The 15,223-nt window shown below is 55.8% G+C and overlaps 1 protein-coding gene across 2 annotated transcripts in view; it reads left to right on the top strand.

The window, feature by feature from the left end:
• Positions 1-11,074, top strand: part of PPP2R2C (protein phosphatase 2 regulatory subunit Bgamma) — a 136,731-nt gene extending 125,657 nt beyond the window's left edge. For both annotated transcript variants that reach the window (XM_060147660.1, XM_060147661.1), the window contains exons 8-9: positions 21-112; positions 8,400-11,074. In XM_060147660.1, the coding sequence (XP_060003643.1) occupies positions 21-112; positions 8,400-8,691 (384 nt within the window). In that variant the 3' untranslated portion in view covers positions 8,692-11,074. The remainder of the gene's footprint in view (positions 1-20; positions 113-8,399) is intronic.
• The last annotated feature ends 4,149 nt before the right edge of the window (positions 11,075-15,223 follow it).

Here is a 15,223-nt window from a genome sequence, read left to right as displayed (position 1 = left end):
CCGTCCCCTTCTCTCACCAGGTCCACGATTACCTTCGGAGCAAGCTCTGTTCCCTGTATGAGAACGACTGCATTTTTGACAAGTTCGAATGCGCCTGGAATGGGAGCGACAGGTAACCTCAGACCTTGGACCCCACCCACCTAACTAGGGACCTTCCACTCTGCAGGGCCGGCTGGTGACCTGGGCGGGATGTGTCAGGGGGACTAACTGTTATCAAGCCTGAGGAATCAAGGTGTTCCAAGGAGGCCCAGTCTTTCTTGTAGCAGGTTCGAGCTCTCAGCTCTCAGATTCAAGGGCAGAAAGGAAACTTCGTGTTCTGAAACTATACCTAACCTCCATGTGGAGCCCTGTTCTCCTGAGTGGTAGTGGAAACATCTTTAGTCAATTCCGGGTCCCTCACCGTGCAGCCCCTTCCCCAGGTTGTCAGGACTGAGGGCTGTTCAGGTGCTAGAGCCCCGAGGCGGGGAGGGCTTTAGCCAGCGGTCTACCCCTGCCTCCACCCTCCTCCGGCCATCGTGGTTGTAGCTTCAGGCCCATTGGGCTCCGGGGAGCATGGCAGAGGTGCTGCACCTTTTGCGGCTGGGGGCTTCCACAGGTGCAGCCGCCTCTCACAGCCCCACCCACCTGGGAAATGGCTCTGAGCCTGACCTGAGTTCCTGCTTCCCCATCACCTGGCTCAGCCCAGGGCGAGTGTGGACAGGGAAGGCCCAGGGCAGGGACCCAGGTGACCAGACCTTGCAGGGCTGAAAAGCACTCTGGCCAGGATATCGGCCTGTCGCCCGTCACACTTCACAAGCGGAGCGGGTTTGGCGAGGGAGAAGGCGCGGAGTGAGAGCCGGCAGCCTTCGACTCAGGTGCCATCCCGGGGCGCGTCCATCCACGTGGACCCCGTCAGTCCTGCGTGTCCGGCCAGGAGCAGGCTGGGCTGTCCCCGAGTTCTGAGTGTGGCTGGCACTGCCGTGGTCGTGGGAGAGCTTCTGTGCTACCACCCTGTGTGGCTGTGAGCACAGACCCACCGGGACCACCAGGGAAGATGGGTGGGGACCCAAGGGAGGTCGAGCTGCTGTGTCCAGGAGTGGAGGGTCCCCTAGAGCTTCTGCCAGCATCCTGGGGCTCAGGAGTCTCCAAGTGGACAGTGCTCTCAGAGGGACCAGTATCGTGGGCACAGGGGGTCCGCTGAAGGACACTTAGAAAGCCAGGTGGAGGCCCTGGCCTGAGACTGGGCTGATGCAGCGGGGTCAGAGGGGACCCACGGCACTCCCTCCGGGGGCCTGCCCCCAGGCTGACACACTGGGGGTTCCCCAGGGATTACCGGAAGTAGGTCTGGGGCTGAGGAGTCTATTAGAATCTGAGAAGACAGCAAAAAGAGGATTCCAGTACTACTGCGTGTGTGTCTGTCTGTCTGTCTGCCTGTCTTTCTGTCTTTATGTGCTGGGCTCCCAGCGGTTGTGACCACTGCCCGCCTTTCCTTCACATCACCACCAGGGGGCGTCCATGAACGGGGATGCTGGGCTTCCAGAGACTGGAGCCGTTCTCTTCCTGTCTTTCGGGTGCCCAGCCTGGAGCTGCTGTCCTGCCTCTCACTGCCATGCACTTTACATGCCAGCCACCCCAGCCCTGGTAGTCCCTGCACCTTCCTTCACAACCCGCTCTACTCCCACCCTGACCACACTGCAACTGGAACCCTGGAACCCTGACCACACTGCAACTGGCTCACTCCTGCTGCCACCTCACTTTACTGACTCAACTCAAGGCCACCTCCTCCAGGAAGCCCTCAGGGTCCTCTGCATCTTGACACCCCCAGCCTCCTGGGTTTTCCTTCTGTGTCTTTGCATTTATTACATGTTTTCATCTTGCCTCTGTTTGCCTTCCCCACTGGTTGAGGTGTCCCTGGGAGTGGGACTGTAGCTCAGCCCATCCTGAGCCCCTCACCTGGGGCCTCAGGAGTGTCCAGTCAGTGGTTGTTGACCTTCTGGAAGGCATAGGGGTATGCCACCTCCTTCCACTTCAACACAAGCATCCCGTGAGCCCAGCAAGCCCCATAGAGGAGGATCCCAAAGTAAATAAAGCTTGGTCCCAGCCTTCCAGGAGCTCAGAGGCAAAGGGGAGAATCAAGTGCTGCCCTCCAGGGCCCCCACCCTTGAAAACCAAAGCAAACCTTCTGAATCCCTCAGCTCAGCGTTTTCTGTCCTTCTCATGTTAACGGGAAGCTTCCAGCATGCCAGTTGTATAGGTAGCAGGACAGAGCGGGTGGACATCTGATAACCCTCACAGCGCCCCTTACCCAACTCTAGCAAGACTTAGATGGGCAGCCTGGGGGCGAGGAAAGGGCAGCGGCTTTGGGGTCAGACACCCTCGATTTCCAGACTGTGCTCCACCACTCTCCAACTGCATGCTTCAATAAGCCACCTGACTTCTCTGAGTCTGCTCACCTGGAAAGTAGTTCTAATAAATCAGGACTTTCAAGGGCTGCTTTGAGGATAAGACGCTGTATGTGAAACTCCTGGCAAGGCCATGGCTCCATATTGGCAGCGGATGGTCCGATGATTTGCACACGCCGGTCTGTTGTTTGTCTTGTCTGAAAGAACCCTGCAGAGCCACCAAGACCCACCTCAAATGCCACCTCTTCTAGGAAGCTCCCCTTGATCTGTTCTGCCTGGGAAGAAGGTATTTGTGTCAACCAAGTATCTTCTAGTTGCAGGAATCAGATAAGCCTAAGCGTGTTCTGAGAAGTTCCAGCAAGGCTACCCCAGGGCTCATGCTGTACCTTTGGGGCCATCTCCTCTCTGTCCACTCCCATCTCTGAGCCTCCCTGCTTCTTCTTAAACACTAGCCTCATCCTCTCCTATTACAGATGGCTCCCCCTTGCTATTCGGGATGGTGACCCCAAATAGTCCCCCTTCCATTGTCCTCCCAGCCCACAATCACCCTTCTAGGTATATGGAAAATTCTCGTGGAAGGATCTGATTGGCTTTGTTTGGGTCACATGCTCACTTTTGAGCCAATCAGCATGGACATGATTTATTGCATGCCACAGTTGGCCAGCAGGGGGCAGTAGAGCACCATGATTGTCACACTCTCCAGAACCACAGAGATGGGGCAGGAGCCTTTCCCCAGTGGAAAGAAGAGAGCCTGGGGACAAGGGCAGCCAGGACCTGTTAAAAGAACCTTCTAGAATGTTAGAGAACACCTAAGAATGGGAGCAATGGGCCATTCTGTCCCAGTGTGGTTTGCAGGGTGCTGGGACCTGGTGTTCCGAGGTGAGAGAGACCCCTCCCTGCAGGTGTGGTGGGGCTCCCTCCCCTCCCCCAGAGGTGTCAGCTGGATCCCGCAGCCAAATGGAAGGAGGATTAGCAGCTGTGTGGGTTACAAATAACTTTAATGATCTCACTCTCCCTTCCCCTGATGGCTCAGGAGAAGGATGGGTGTTGTGTGAAAGCACCCACTGGGTTCTGTGAACTGTTCCCTAGAGAAATGGGTGGCGGGAGGGCTGCCTTCTCTCTTCTCTCGCCCCTGCCAGCAGGGAGGGAGGGGGCGAGGCCCCCCTGGTCGGGCCCCTTGGCACGCAGATTCCTTCTCTGGGAATCCGTCACCTACTCTCTCCTTCTGCTTCCCTAGTCTTGGGCTCCCAGTCAGACAGGTGGGTGGGGCTTCAGGCCACACGGATGGTTAGAATTCAGAAATACCTGTTGGCATTTAATACATAACAGGAGGTGGGATTTACTGAGCTCAGCACTGTTCTAAGTGTTTTACCTTGTTATCTAGTCCATTCTCACCAGGGGCTGGGGTCCCTCACCCCATTTTATAGATGGGAAAACTGCACGGGGAGGTAGGAAGCATGTCAGGGGCAGGGCTGGGATCTGGACCCAGGTGGCTGACCCGACCCAAGCACTGTCCGCACTGCATGTGCTTGTGGAGTGTGCCTTTGCCTTTGCCTTCTGGGCCCAGGGAAGGGAGGCCTTGGCCCTTGGGACTCTCTGATTCCCCCATCCAACGTGCTGCACCTACCCCCAGGCTGCTGAGCCCACCCCAGGCGGGGCTGGTATGGGTTTTAAGAGCTTCTAGGTGGGTCTGTGCCCCTGCAGGCCACCCTCCTCCTTTGCAGGCTCTGGGAGGACCACCTCATAGGGTGGGGGTGAGGGACATCGCAGGGAGAGAGGAGATGAGGGAGGGGTGGAAGAAGGAGAGAATCCACCTTCTCTTGCTGCTGGCTTAGCAGTGTCATCCCAGTGTCACCCAGTGTCCCAGGGCCAGGCAGAGCGGGCGATCAGGAAGGACCAAAAGCAGGAGTCCCCTCATCATGAAGTTTGGCCCTCCTGCCTCCATCGGCACTGACCTCCTATGCCTGGGCCCCAGTGCCGGGGGCCCGCCCCGCGACCCGGCCTGATGCAGAGCCTGACACCAGTGCACGCCAGCTGTGGGAGGGACAGGGGGCGTCTGGCGGGGTCCCAGGCAGGCCCCCCTCTTGTCTGCTGACCCAGACAGGCCTGGTGGGCTTGCTGCCCCGAGTCGGGAGGTCAGAGTTCATCCCCACTGGTCACCCCCGACCCCCGAGGCCTGAGGAGTCCCTCGGCAGGGCGTGCACACGCAGACACACACACAGACACACGCACGCACGCACACGCACGCTGGCAGCTAGCCCAGTGCACCCTCCCGCTCCCTGCCTCGGGGTCCTCCTCGCTCACCTTGCAGAAGGGGCTCCAGGCCTCTGTCCGGCCCTGCATGCCCGTGCTCGCAGCCCCACTGCCTCTCCTGAACACGAAGACTCGGGCGCGGCTTCCCCGCACCCACAGTGGCCCTTGGTCGCTGCCACCTGCTCACCTGCCCTCCTCTCGCCCCTCCAGCCCTGCTGTGTCTGAGAGGCGGGAAGAAGGGCAGCGGAGAGTGCAGACCCGGGGAGTGGTTCCCCGGTGTCACCTCCCGGGCTGTGTGGGAAGGCCAAGGTCAATGTGACGAGCCCTGTCCCCGCAGCACCCCCTGCTCCCCCCCGCCCATCCCCTGGCCTTGGGACACTTGGGCGCTGGCTGGCAGGATGGCCCCTCTGACCCCACCCCCAGCCTCTCGGAGGCCCAACCTCACCCCGCCCTCCTCCCTGTCTTCTGGCCCAAACAAGGGCGACCCTTGGCTGGCTGAGCCGCTGCACTCCGGAGGTGACCCGGGCAAGGGTCACCACGCCTGGACCCCGAGGAGAAGCCGCTGGCGCACACAGCAGCCCCAGGGCAGCCCCGAGAGACCTGGGCTCGGGCTCCAGTGACGCGTGGGTGGTGGCACTGTCGTGAAGTCTCACGGGCCATAACTTAGGCGACATCAGAGCCAACCCAGCCTTCCCTGGCGTGAGCTGACCTCTGAGGAGAGGAGGGGGCTTCTTTGGGAAGGAGGGAGCAGAGGGCACTGTCCCCCACCCCACTACCCCCCGCCAGCAGCGCTGGGGGGCGCCTCACGCCCACCCAGCACCTCCGCAGCATGTCATTTCATCTGCAGCACTCGGGTCTGTTCACAGCAGTTAAGGTTTCAGAACAGAAGAGACTAGAGCCAGAGAGCGCGTTAGAGTTCTCCACCACCCGCCCTTCACCTCCGGGGATTACACAAACCTCTTAAAAGGCAGAACCCTTTGACTGCCACGTGCCACCCCTCCCCAGATAGCGTCCGAGAAGCCCCCTCCACTCACCCCTGGCCTGTCCCCTGTCCCTGTGCAGGGGGGTGGCCACGCGGCTTGTTTCGTGCCTTCCTAAGTCTTCCGAGGGTGGCTGTGACTGTGTGTGACCCTGCCCCGGCATTCAGTGATCCATTCACTCGTTCATTCATTCATTCATTCGTTCGTCAGATACTTAGTGAGCCCCTACTGGGGGCAGGTACCTTCTGAACCTGCAGGTCTGGCAGTGAATGAGAGAAGCTTCTGGCCCTTCGGTGCATTTGGTTTACGAAGCATTTACTGAGTCTTCGTCGTCCCCGGGGCATGGGGGCTGGGCGGCTCTGCTTGGTCTGTTCCTGTCCGCTGCTGCCAGGGGTTGTCTTCTTTCAAGGACCACTTCCCACATAGGTGGCCAAGCCAGGCCCTGGGGACTCAGACAAGACACACCTGGGCCGGGAGCCTCCCCACCCCCACCGCCCCGCCTCTGCCGGAGAGGTAGAGGCACAGGCAGGCGCTGCTGGCCCACGGGCGATTAGCGCTGCGAGGTGAGCCCGGAGGGGTCCCCACTTGCCCCTCCAGCTCCCATCTCCACCCTCCTCCACAGAGACTATACCTGGAGGCCGACCCCATGGGCTGCATCCACAGGCCTCTGTGCCCACTGGCTTCTGGCCGGGTTTAACCACTGAGGACCCTAGAAGGAGACTGAGGGTGGAGAGAGAGGCCGGAGCGTTTATTCCCCCTTGTTTCCTGTCGTCTTGGCTGACTGTGTCCCTTTGGGCACAGCTCCCTTCAGAGGACAGCCCCCTTCACACAGACCTCTCTGGCTCTGTCTCTTTCTCTCTTTCTCTTTCCTGTGACTCCTCCCTCCCCTTCCCTCTCAGGCCTCGGGGTAGTTTCAAAATCTCCAAATGTACCAGTCCCAGGGCACAGCACTTTCCCTGTGTTCCCTTAGAACCTTCCAGAACATTTGCGAACAGTCTTTCTATGGAGCGCCTCTCCTACCACCCAGTTGGCACGTGCCCTCTGCCCCCTGCTGGGGCCCGGGGGGCCTCACCCCCTTCCGCCTGGCCACCCCTAGAACATCTGCAGAAGAGCCACTTTATAGAAGGGGCTTTCCATCCTCATTGCCCCCAAATACCTACCCATCCATCTCTGAACACAAGGTCAGGGAGAGCAGTTTGGGTGTCGAGGGGGGGGGTGGCACCAAGCACTAACGTGCAGATTGTGGCTCTGGTGGGAGGCTGGCCTCACGGGCACACGGCCATCTCCAGGAACTGCACAGCCTGGGCAGGCAGCTGCTTGTGGGCCGGAACCTAAACGAGGTTCCTGGCCCAGACTTGCCAGGCCCCAAGCCAAGTGAAAGGTCCTTTCTGTGAAGGATCAGAGGTCGGAGGGGCAGACTTATCAGTGAGAAAGGAAACAAAGTGCTGTATCAATCACATTAGGAGACGGATGCCACTCTACCCTCTTCCCTCTGCTGGGGAGACCCCTCTCCTTGAGCAGTTTCAGGAACCAGGCAGCAGAGGGGCCTCCCCAACCCACACCCAGGCCATCAGCATCTAGAAAGGACCGACATTAAGACATGGTCCACAGGCGAGGTGACAGGTGACTTGTAATGACAACTTGTCCATTCTCATGTGGGCCCCAGGGAGGTGGGCTTCCCTGGGTCTCCCATGAAGATGCTACAGGCTGGGGCCTCAGTACCACACTCTCCTGGTGTCAGCCCAGGTTCTCCCACAAGAAGGAAATATGTTACAAGGACATATGTCACTTTCAGCCTGTGACTCAGTATCATTCGGGGAGCCTGAGCATCTGACCCTGCACAGCCCAGTGCACGGGATTACTCCTGTGACTTGGGTGATACTGAAGACATGGCTCACGTGCATAACCCTTGTAAACCGAGGGGTCCTCGTGGCTCATCTTGGAGCAATGACACCGTCAGGAAGCACAGTTCATCTCCTAAAGGGAGGAGGGATTCCAATCTGTCCGCATCTCTCCTGAAGAACATTGAAGGGGACCACTTCCTTACCCTCAGTATCGTTTTCTGGAATTCACTCCCACCTCCCCAGTTACTTTGTATGCCCTGCCCCCAGCTGCTCCAAAACCCAACCCCTTTCTCCAGGCCCAGGCCCATGTAGGTGGTATTCTTTTCTCTCCCATCCCTTACTGTGTAGATTAACATCCTTCCTCTGGTCCAACAGGAATCCCTTCTCCTTAGGAGAGGTAGGGAGAAGAGGTGGGGAGTGGATAGACAAATATAGCATGCTCTTTAGGAGAACGGGGGAGGTCTGTGAACACCTGCACATTGATGGTGTGCAGACAGTGATCATTTAGTCACTCAACTATTCAGCCAACAGGAGGGTCCTGAGTCCCCGCCAGGAGGCCACATCTGGCTGATTCAGGGGCCTGCCTTTTGTCAGCGCAGAGTTTGTAGCCCAGTGTCTCCTGTGTTTATTCCACTTTGCTCGTCTTCTGCTGTTGTTGGTCTTACTGAAAGCCTAGGTCTCTCTCTTTTGGACTAAAGGGCAAACAAAATACAAGGGAATGTTTTTATAATGTTTGGGGCAGAGCATTAAACGGTCTCAGTTCCTGGCCCTAAGTCTGTGTGCTGAGGCAGCCAAGATGTGACGGAGGACAAGAGACCCTAAGAGAAGGTGGGAAGGCGTGTCCCCCGTCTGCTTCCCGGGCGATGGTCCTGCAGCCCCGGGAGGAGGGGCGGGCTTCTCTCTTCTGTTGCCCCGCCTGACGCCGCTCCGTCTCCCACCAGCGTCATCATGACCGGGGCCTACAACAACTTCTTCCGCATGTTTGACCGGAACACCAAGCGGGATGTGACCCTGGAGGCGTCGCGGGAGAGCAGCAAGCCCCGGGCAGTGCTCAAGCCGCGGCGCGTGTGCGTGGGCGGCAAGCGGAGGCGGGACGACATCAGCGTGGACAGCTTGGACTTCACCAAAAAGATCCTGCACACGGCCTGGCACCCGGCCGAGAACATCATCGCCATCGCGGCCACCAACAACCTGTACATCTTCCAGGACAAGGTGAACTCCGACATGCACTAGGTGCCACACGGCCACGCGCGGAGCGGCCACCAGGAGGCGCCGGGCCGTCCGTCCAGCATCCCGGGGCCGGACCGCCTTTGCTGGTGATTGTTTGAAAACAGGAAAAAGGATTCACAGTAAACCGACGTGATTGTCGGCCTTGAAGTTCAGTTCTTTCATCCCGTACTTTAACCGCGTGCAGTCGTTCCCACCTTATTAGGATTTTTACCTCTGCGCGTTAATTTTTCACTCCAGAGGTTCCTTTCTGGGGACGCGGGAGCCCCGGAGCCGTTTCTCTCGCGCGCCTCACTGGCCCCAGATCAGGGCTCCGGGGACAGAGAACGAAGCTCAAACAAGCCAGCCAGGGATTCTTTTGATGATAAATGGAGCAATTGCCACTGTTTCAGAGCCGAGGGTCTCACTGTTTTGCTTTTTGGATCGTGAATTCATGCTGAGAATTTGCAAGCTCTTTTAGGTTATTTTAATGTCTTTGAATATCCCAGGTCTGTTACAGTTTCTTGAGAGGAAGGGGAATGGAATCCCATGTGTGTGCCTGTTCTTCACCATATAAACAACCCTTCGCGAGCATCTGCCCCGTGCTGGGCATAGTGCCAGCCCCCCAGGCCCATGGGTCTGTCCCTGCAGCCGCCCTGTGGCTCTCCTGTCATCCTGCAGCCGTCACTGACACCTCGTGGGAACTCGTACTGGCTCCCTCCATGATCTTTCTGAATCTTCATCACGACCCTGTGAACTGGGTGCCTATTCATTTCCTCCATAAATGCCAACTGCGCACTGAGTGCCAGGCTCTGTGCCAGGTGCCAGGGATTAAAGGTGAATAACTTGTCATTCCCATTGTGCATACAAGAAAACTGAGGCCCAAGGCCTGCACCAACCAAGGGGGGAGTCAGGAATCCCATCCAGGCGCTCCCACAAGGCCCTTTATAACCCACCACGTTGGTGGCTTATGTTAAAGCAGCATTCTAGCCTGGAAGCTTCTGGAAACATCTCTTCATCTTGTGAAGCAGGACAGAGCAGGTGGGACAATGACGAGGGTCCGGGGAGAATCGAGACACAGAATGCAGAAGACCCCCGGGGTGCCCCTCACCTGTTGGGTAACGAGGAACTCCGCCCTCTCTCCACCCCACATCTGTACCCCAGCTCCTTTTCCAGATGCACTGAACTGCCTCCAAAAGAAAATTGCATGTTATGACCATTTTAGGATAAATTTTCTTTTATGACCCTCAGTCCCAAAGGACACTTCCCCTCGGGCCGCAGAGAATGCGGTATTTCCAGGACAGTTCCTCCCGCTGTCAGGACCAGATCGGCCCACCCACCCACCAGGCTCACTTGTCTTTGCCCTTGGAACTGGCAGCGGAACCACGTGGCTTGCATTTTGATTCAAAAAGCGGAGTTTAGAGGCCCAACCGAATCCGACATTTTTTTTTTTACAAGATGTAACGTAACCCAGGAAATAGGCCCAACCCGAGATTTTTCTCAACAGATAATGGTCTACTTTTGTGTGTGTCAAAGCACAGAACGCATGTGCACTCACTTCCAGCCATATGATAATTACACAAGGAAATGGGTCCATTGATTTTTTTTTAATCGACATGAATGAAGAATGTTTGTTTATATATCACTGTAAAATCCAGGTAACCTGGACAGTATTATATGTACATATCTATTCTAACTAAAGTTAACAATCACAGGGATGGATTCCTCTTTTTCCCTTTGTAAAGAGGTTCAAAATGTGGTAAATTGTATAGAAATCTTGTTGAAGCCAAAATCCAGCTCTGAGGGCCTTACACAATTACTGGGGTGTTTGGTGTGATCCATTTCCCTTTCTGATTCAGATGCTGAGAGGAAATTTGCATTTGCAGATAGAGGTTACTGTCAGATCATAGATTTAACATGGACCATTTCTACAAAGTGCAAATCTGTATTCAGAAGGAGGTCTTAATACAGTTCCTGGTTCCTTACTCTGTTTTAAACTTTGGATACCAAACCAGAAAGGAAAAAAAAAAAAAGGGAAAGAAAGAAAAAGATCTCAGAAGAAAAAGCATGCCTTTGGATCCCTGGAAAATAATGATGTCCAAAGCAAATTATGAATAAAATGTGTGTTGCGAAAAGAGGCTGAGGGGGAGGGGCAAAACTAGACATGGCAGAAGGGCCAGTAACATAGTCACAAACTTTGCTTCCTTACCGTTTAAATTTTCTGCTCTTTGAATGTACGGGCGTTCACATAGTCATTGTGAAGTTGTTGCGTTGTTTTTGTTTTTATTTCAATACTCTGAGGACTGATCGCTCGGTGGCATCGGGTACGTGGTGGTAGAGTAGACAGGCCTGACCATTTTGGACTCTGTGACTCATAGGTGCATTCTTGTTTTCTTTGGTGTCTCACAAACTATCCAACTGTTGAATAAAATTATAAATATGTTAATACCAGCTTTTTCCAATAAAATAACAAATGTTACATGGAAAATGAGGCTTGGAATGCTGTTTGTTTTTAATGGGCCATGGGTCCCGTCAGGAGGCACATATGGCGGATGGGGATACACATGGGAAGCCTGGCTCACTTCCAGGCTTTCCTGCCTCCAGATTCTACGGCAGCCTTTAACCTTTCCGAGCTCTGATTTCAACACTGAGGAAATGGAGCTGATGATAGTACTGACCTTGTGGTTTGGGGTCGTGAGGGGAGGGGTGAGATTCAATTGGATAAGGCCTGCAAAGTGCAGTGCCTGGCACGTAAGCTCTCAATAAATGACAGTTGTCTTGTTTTGTTTTGCTTTGCTTGTTTTGAAGCAAGGAAGCATAGCCCACCATGATTTTCAAATATTCTCACACTCTCCCCTCACCTTTTTTGAGCCTCACGTCCAACTTGAGAATATGGCACAGATGAGGAAACTGAGGTTCAGAGAGGTGAAGGCATTGGCTCAAAATCACACAGCTAGCAGGTGCTGGAGTCACGTTTCTAGTTTGGTCCAGTTAACTCCTAATACGGTGCTCCCCCAGCAGCAGCACCACACATGCTTCAGTGTCCTGGGGAACAGGATCTGGGAGGAACCAGACCACAGGGCATCTGGATTGGTTCTGGAAGCCAGAGAGGCCCAGCCCCACATGCTGCAATGGCTGAGATAAGCCAGAGACTGTGTGGGGAAGTGCTTCATGTACCCCGTGGCTTCCCTGCTCCCCTCCTGGGAGCCCAGGCCTTGCCTCCACTTTCAAGAGGGTGTTTTAACTTCGGGCCCAGCAGGAGGAAGGAAGTGGCTGTCCTGGTGGGTGTGCTGGCAGGACTTTGGCTAAGTTCTCCATCAACCACTCCACCCCAGGACACTGATAAAGGAGGGGAAAGCCACTTCCGGGATGTGTGACCTTGGACAATGGGCTAACCTCTCTGAACCCCATGTGTAAATAGAGGGCGATGCCACTCCTTCTTGCTGGGATGACTAGTGAGGTAATAAAAAATACCTTGTTAAACCCATGGTAGTATCTCGTTTAGGCTTCATGTTTTGCCTTTTTGTGGGGGAAGGGGGGGAGTATTAGTGTTATACCCATTTTACACCTGGAGAAACTGAGGCTTAGGGAGAGTAAGATTTAACTTGTGCCGAAATTCAAAGAACTTGTAAGTTGAGGAGTCTGGATTCAAACTCAGATGGTGGAAGCACCGGCGCATGGCAGATGCCCAAAGGATGGTGACGATACCGTGGTCTCAGCCCTACCAAATCCAGCCCCACCCAGCACTGACTGAGCACCAGCTCTGGGACTCCACAGGTGTGATTAAGATGATGGACCTTGAGATGGGGGAGCATATCCTGTTATCCAGGGAGGAGCAGTCTGTCACATGAGTCCCAGAAGGTAGAGAACCTCTGTTGGCTGTACTCAGAGGGAGATGCAGCAGTGCAAAAAGGGTCAGAGAGATGTGACATGAGGACTCCACCTGTCATCGCTGGCTCTGAAGATGGAGGAAGGGGCCACAGGCCAAGGAGTGTGGGTGGCCTCTAGGAGCTGGAAAAAGCAAGGAAATGGATTCTCCCCTAGAGCCTCTGGAAGGAGCACAGCCCTGCCGACACATCGATTTTAGCCCAGTGAGACCACGTGGGACTTCTGACCGCCCTCCGCAGACCGTAGGAGAATAAGTGTGTTGTTTTAAACCACTCCAGTTTGTGGTCCTTTGGGGAGTGGACACACTCAGGTCCCTTCATTCTGATCTCACAGCCAATACTTTCAGCAGATTCCTGCCCACTTTCACAGATGAGGACCCCAGAGAGGTCCAAGTACTCGCCTAAGGTCGAGCAGCAAAGGCGGGACCGGCCTCCATGTGGCCTTTCTTGGGGGCAGCCAGGGTGGGGCCTTGCCGGGAGCTCTGAGCCGTGCTCAGGGGCTGGCAGCCAGATGGTAGCACAGAGGGGTGTGGGGCTGCTAGAGGGCCAGGGCCCTGCGGGGAGCGGCACACGTGGACGGGCCCCCGGGCTGAGCTGTGGGCAGGTCACAGGGCGAGCACTCCAGGGGCCACGTGAAACAAGGCTCAAACTCTGCTCCCCTCACCAGACCTCTTCCCAACTGCAGACCATCCTCTGCTCAGGTGAAGGCAGAGCCATCACCCTGTTTCCCCCGAGCCCCAAGCCTCTGAGGCTCCTGACACCCACTGGACTATGCCCTTGAGCCGTGGCCTGGAGTGTGGGCCCCTCGGTGACCTGCCCAGCTGCCTGGCAGCGTCCTTACCCTTCACACTCCGCGTCGTTGTTGTAGTAACAGCGGGCGCTTCTGAGCCGTGCACTGCACCAGGCACCGTGCTGAGAGCTTTTTGTAAGCTTTTCTCATTTCATCGGCAAGTCGCCGTAAACGAGGATGCTGTGATTTCCTTATTTTACAAAGATGGAAACTGAGGCACAGGGAGAGAGGGGTACCTCACCCAAGGCCACAAACTGGGGATCCGCCCCCAGGCAGTGTGCCCCCAGACTGGGTCCTGGAGTCGCCGCCACCTGAGCCACCTCAGGTCCCCATGGGTGCCGTCCGAGGGGTGTTTTCAGGCCACTGCTGCTTTTCCTCTGCTGGGAACTAACTTCGCAGCCTGGAACAGCAGGCTGGCTCAGGGCCTGCAGAAGTGGAACCGCTCGACAACAAAACTTTAGCAAAGGTTTACCAGCTTGGAGGGATGGTTTCCTAGCAACGGAGAAGCTTATAGAGCTCAAGATAATTGCCCGAGTTGTGAGTGATTCATTTAAAACAGCCATGTCCTCTTTTAAACAACAAAGCCCCATTGTTGCTACCTGGATGCTGTTAGAATTCCACATGGGGCCCACACAGTCAAGTGACAATGAATTTCAGAGAGGAACTGATATCCGCAGAAGGCAGCAATATTAGGAAGACAAAAGTAAAAATAAAAGTGGAAAGGAATCCATTATTAAAAGATGTACAAACATGCAAAATAGAGATGGATGGCTGGAGAAGCGACTTATTCATTTAATACACGTGTAACGCCTATGAGGGGTGCCAGACGAGAACTAGCTTCACCATTTACCTTTACAAACCTGCTTAATCACTCATTTGTTCGCTCGACAAATGTTCTTTGGGTGCCCACTATGTGAGCAGCACAGAGGCTAAGTGGTTCAGGGCAGGGACGCTGGAGCCCAGTTCAGGGACTCAAAGCCTGGCTTTGAGGGCAGTTGTGGATCTTGGGGTCGTTACCTACCCTTCCCGCGTCTCAGTTTTCTCATCCACAAAGCATGGAGAATGATAGCACCTACCTCGTGGGGTGGTGCAGATTAAAGAAGAAAATCCTGGCAGAAGTGGTCAGCACGGAGCCTGGGCCCCCTGGAAGCGTGTTGAATGACATCATCGCTCTGCCCTCGCACTGGGACCAAGCTTCAGTGAAGTCTTGCCAAACCCTGCAGCTCGGTCCCTGTGGGAAATCAGGGTAGCCTGTGTCCACGCTGAGAATGAAGCTGCCTTGCGCGGAGGGCAGCAGGGAGCCTGCGGGAGGGAGGAGGGGGCTGGGGGAGGGCGAGGTCCGGGAGGAGAGGGGTTTGCTGCACCCGGAGCCAGCAGGCTGACCAAACCACCGACACCACTCAGGAGGGTGGTGTGGGCTCTGCATGCACCCCCAGGACCCCTGGCACTGCTGGCCAGAATCTGGAGTCCCTGCAGCCACGCAGGCTGGGAGGGCAGGGATGCGGTTCATCACCACCAGCAGCCACGTTCCCCTCTGCTGGTAACTGGGCTATGAGCTGGTTCGGGAGAAACCTCCGCTCCCTCATGTGTGCAGGCTGGGTGCAGCACTGGACCAAGTGTCTCGCCCGCTTTAGTCATGGGGTCAGTGTATGAGCCAAGCGAGGCCAACCCAACCTCTCCCCTGACTCTCAGGACAGGAGAAGAATATTGTATCCATTCCAATTACTTCCAGTGACCAGAAATTAGGCCCGCAGCAGGGGAGGCTGGGAAACAGGGCTGTTCCTGGGCAGCCAAAGGTCCAGCTCAAGGTCAGGGCTCTACTACCAGAGAAGAAGGGCACCTGCGAGGGATAAAGGTAAATGGAGTGGTGCTGGTATCTGCT

Source organism: Lagenorhynchus albirostris, chromosome 4 (assembly GCF_949774975.1).
Source record: "Lagenorhynchus albirostris chromosome 4, mLagAlb1.1, whole genome shotgun sequence".
In the NCBI taxonomy this organism is placed as follows: domain Eukaryota; kingdom Metazoa; phylum Chordata; class Mammalia; order Artiodactyla; family Delphinidae; genus Lagenorhynchus; species Lagenorhynchus albirostris.
This window is presented reverse-complemented; position numbering and strand designations above follow the sequence as displayed.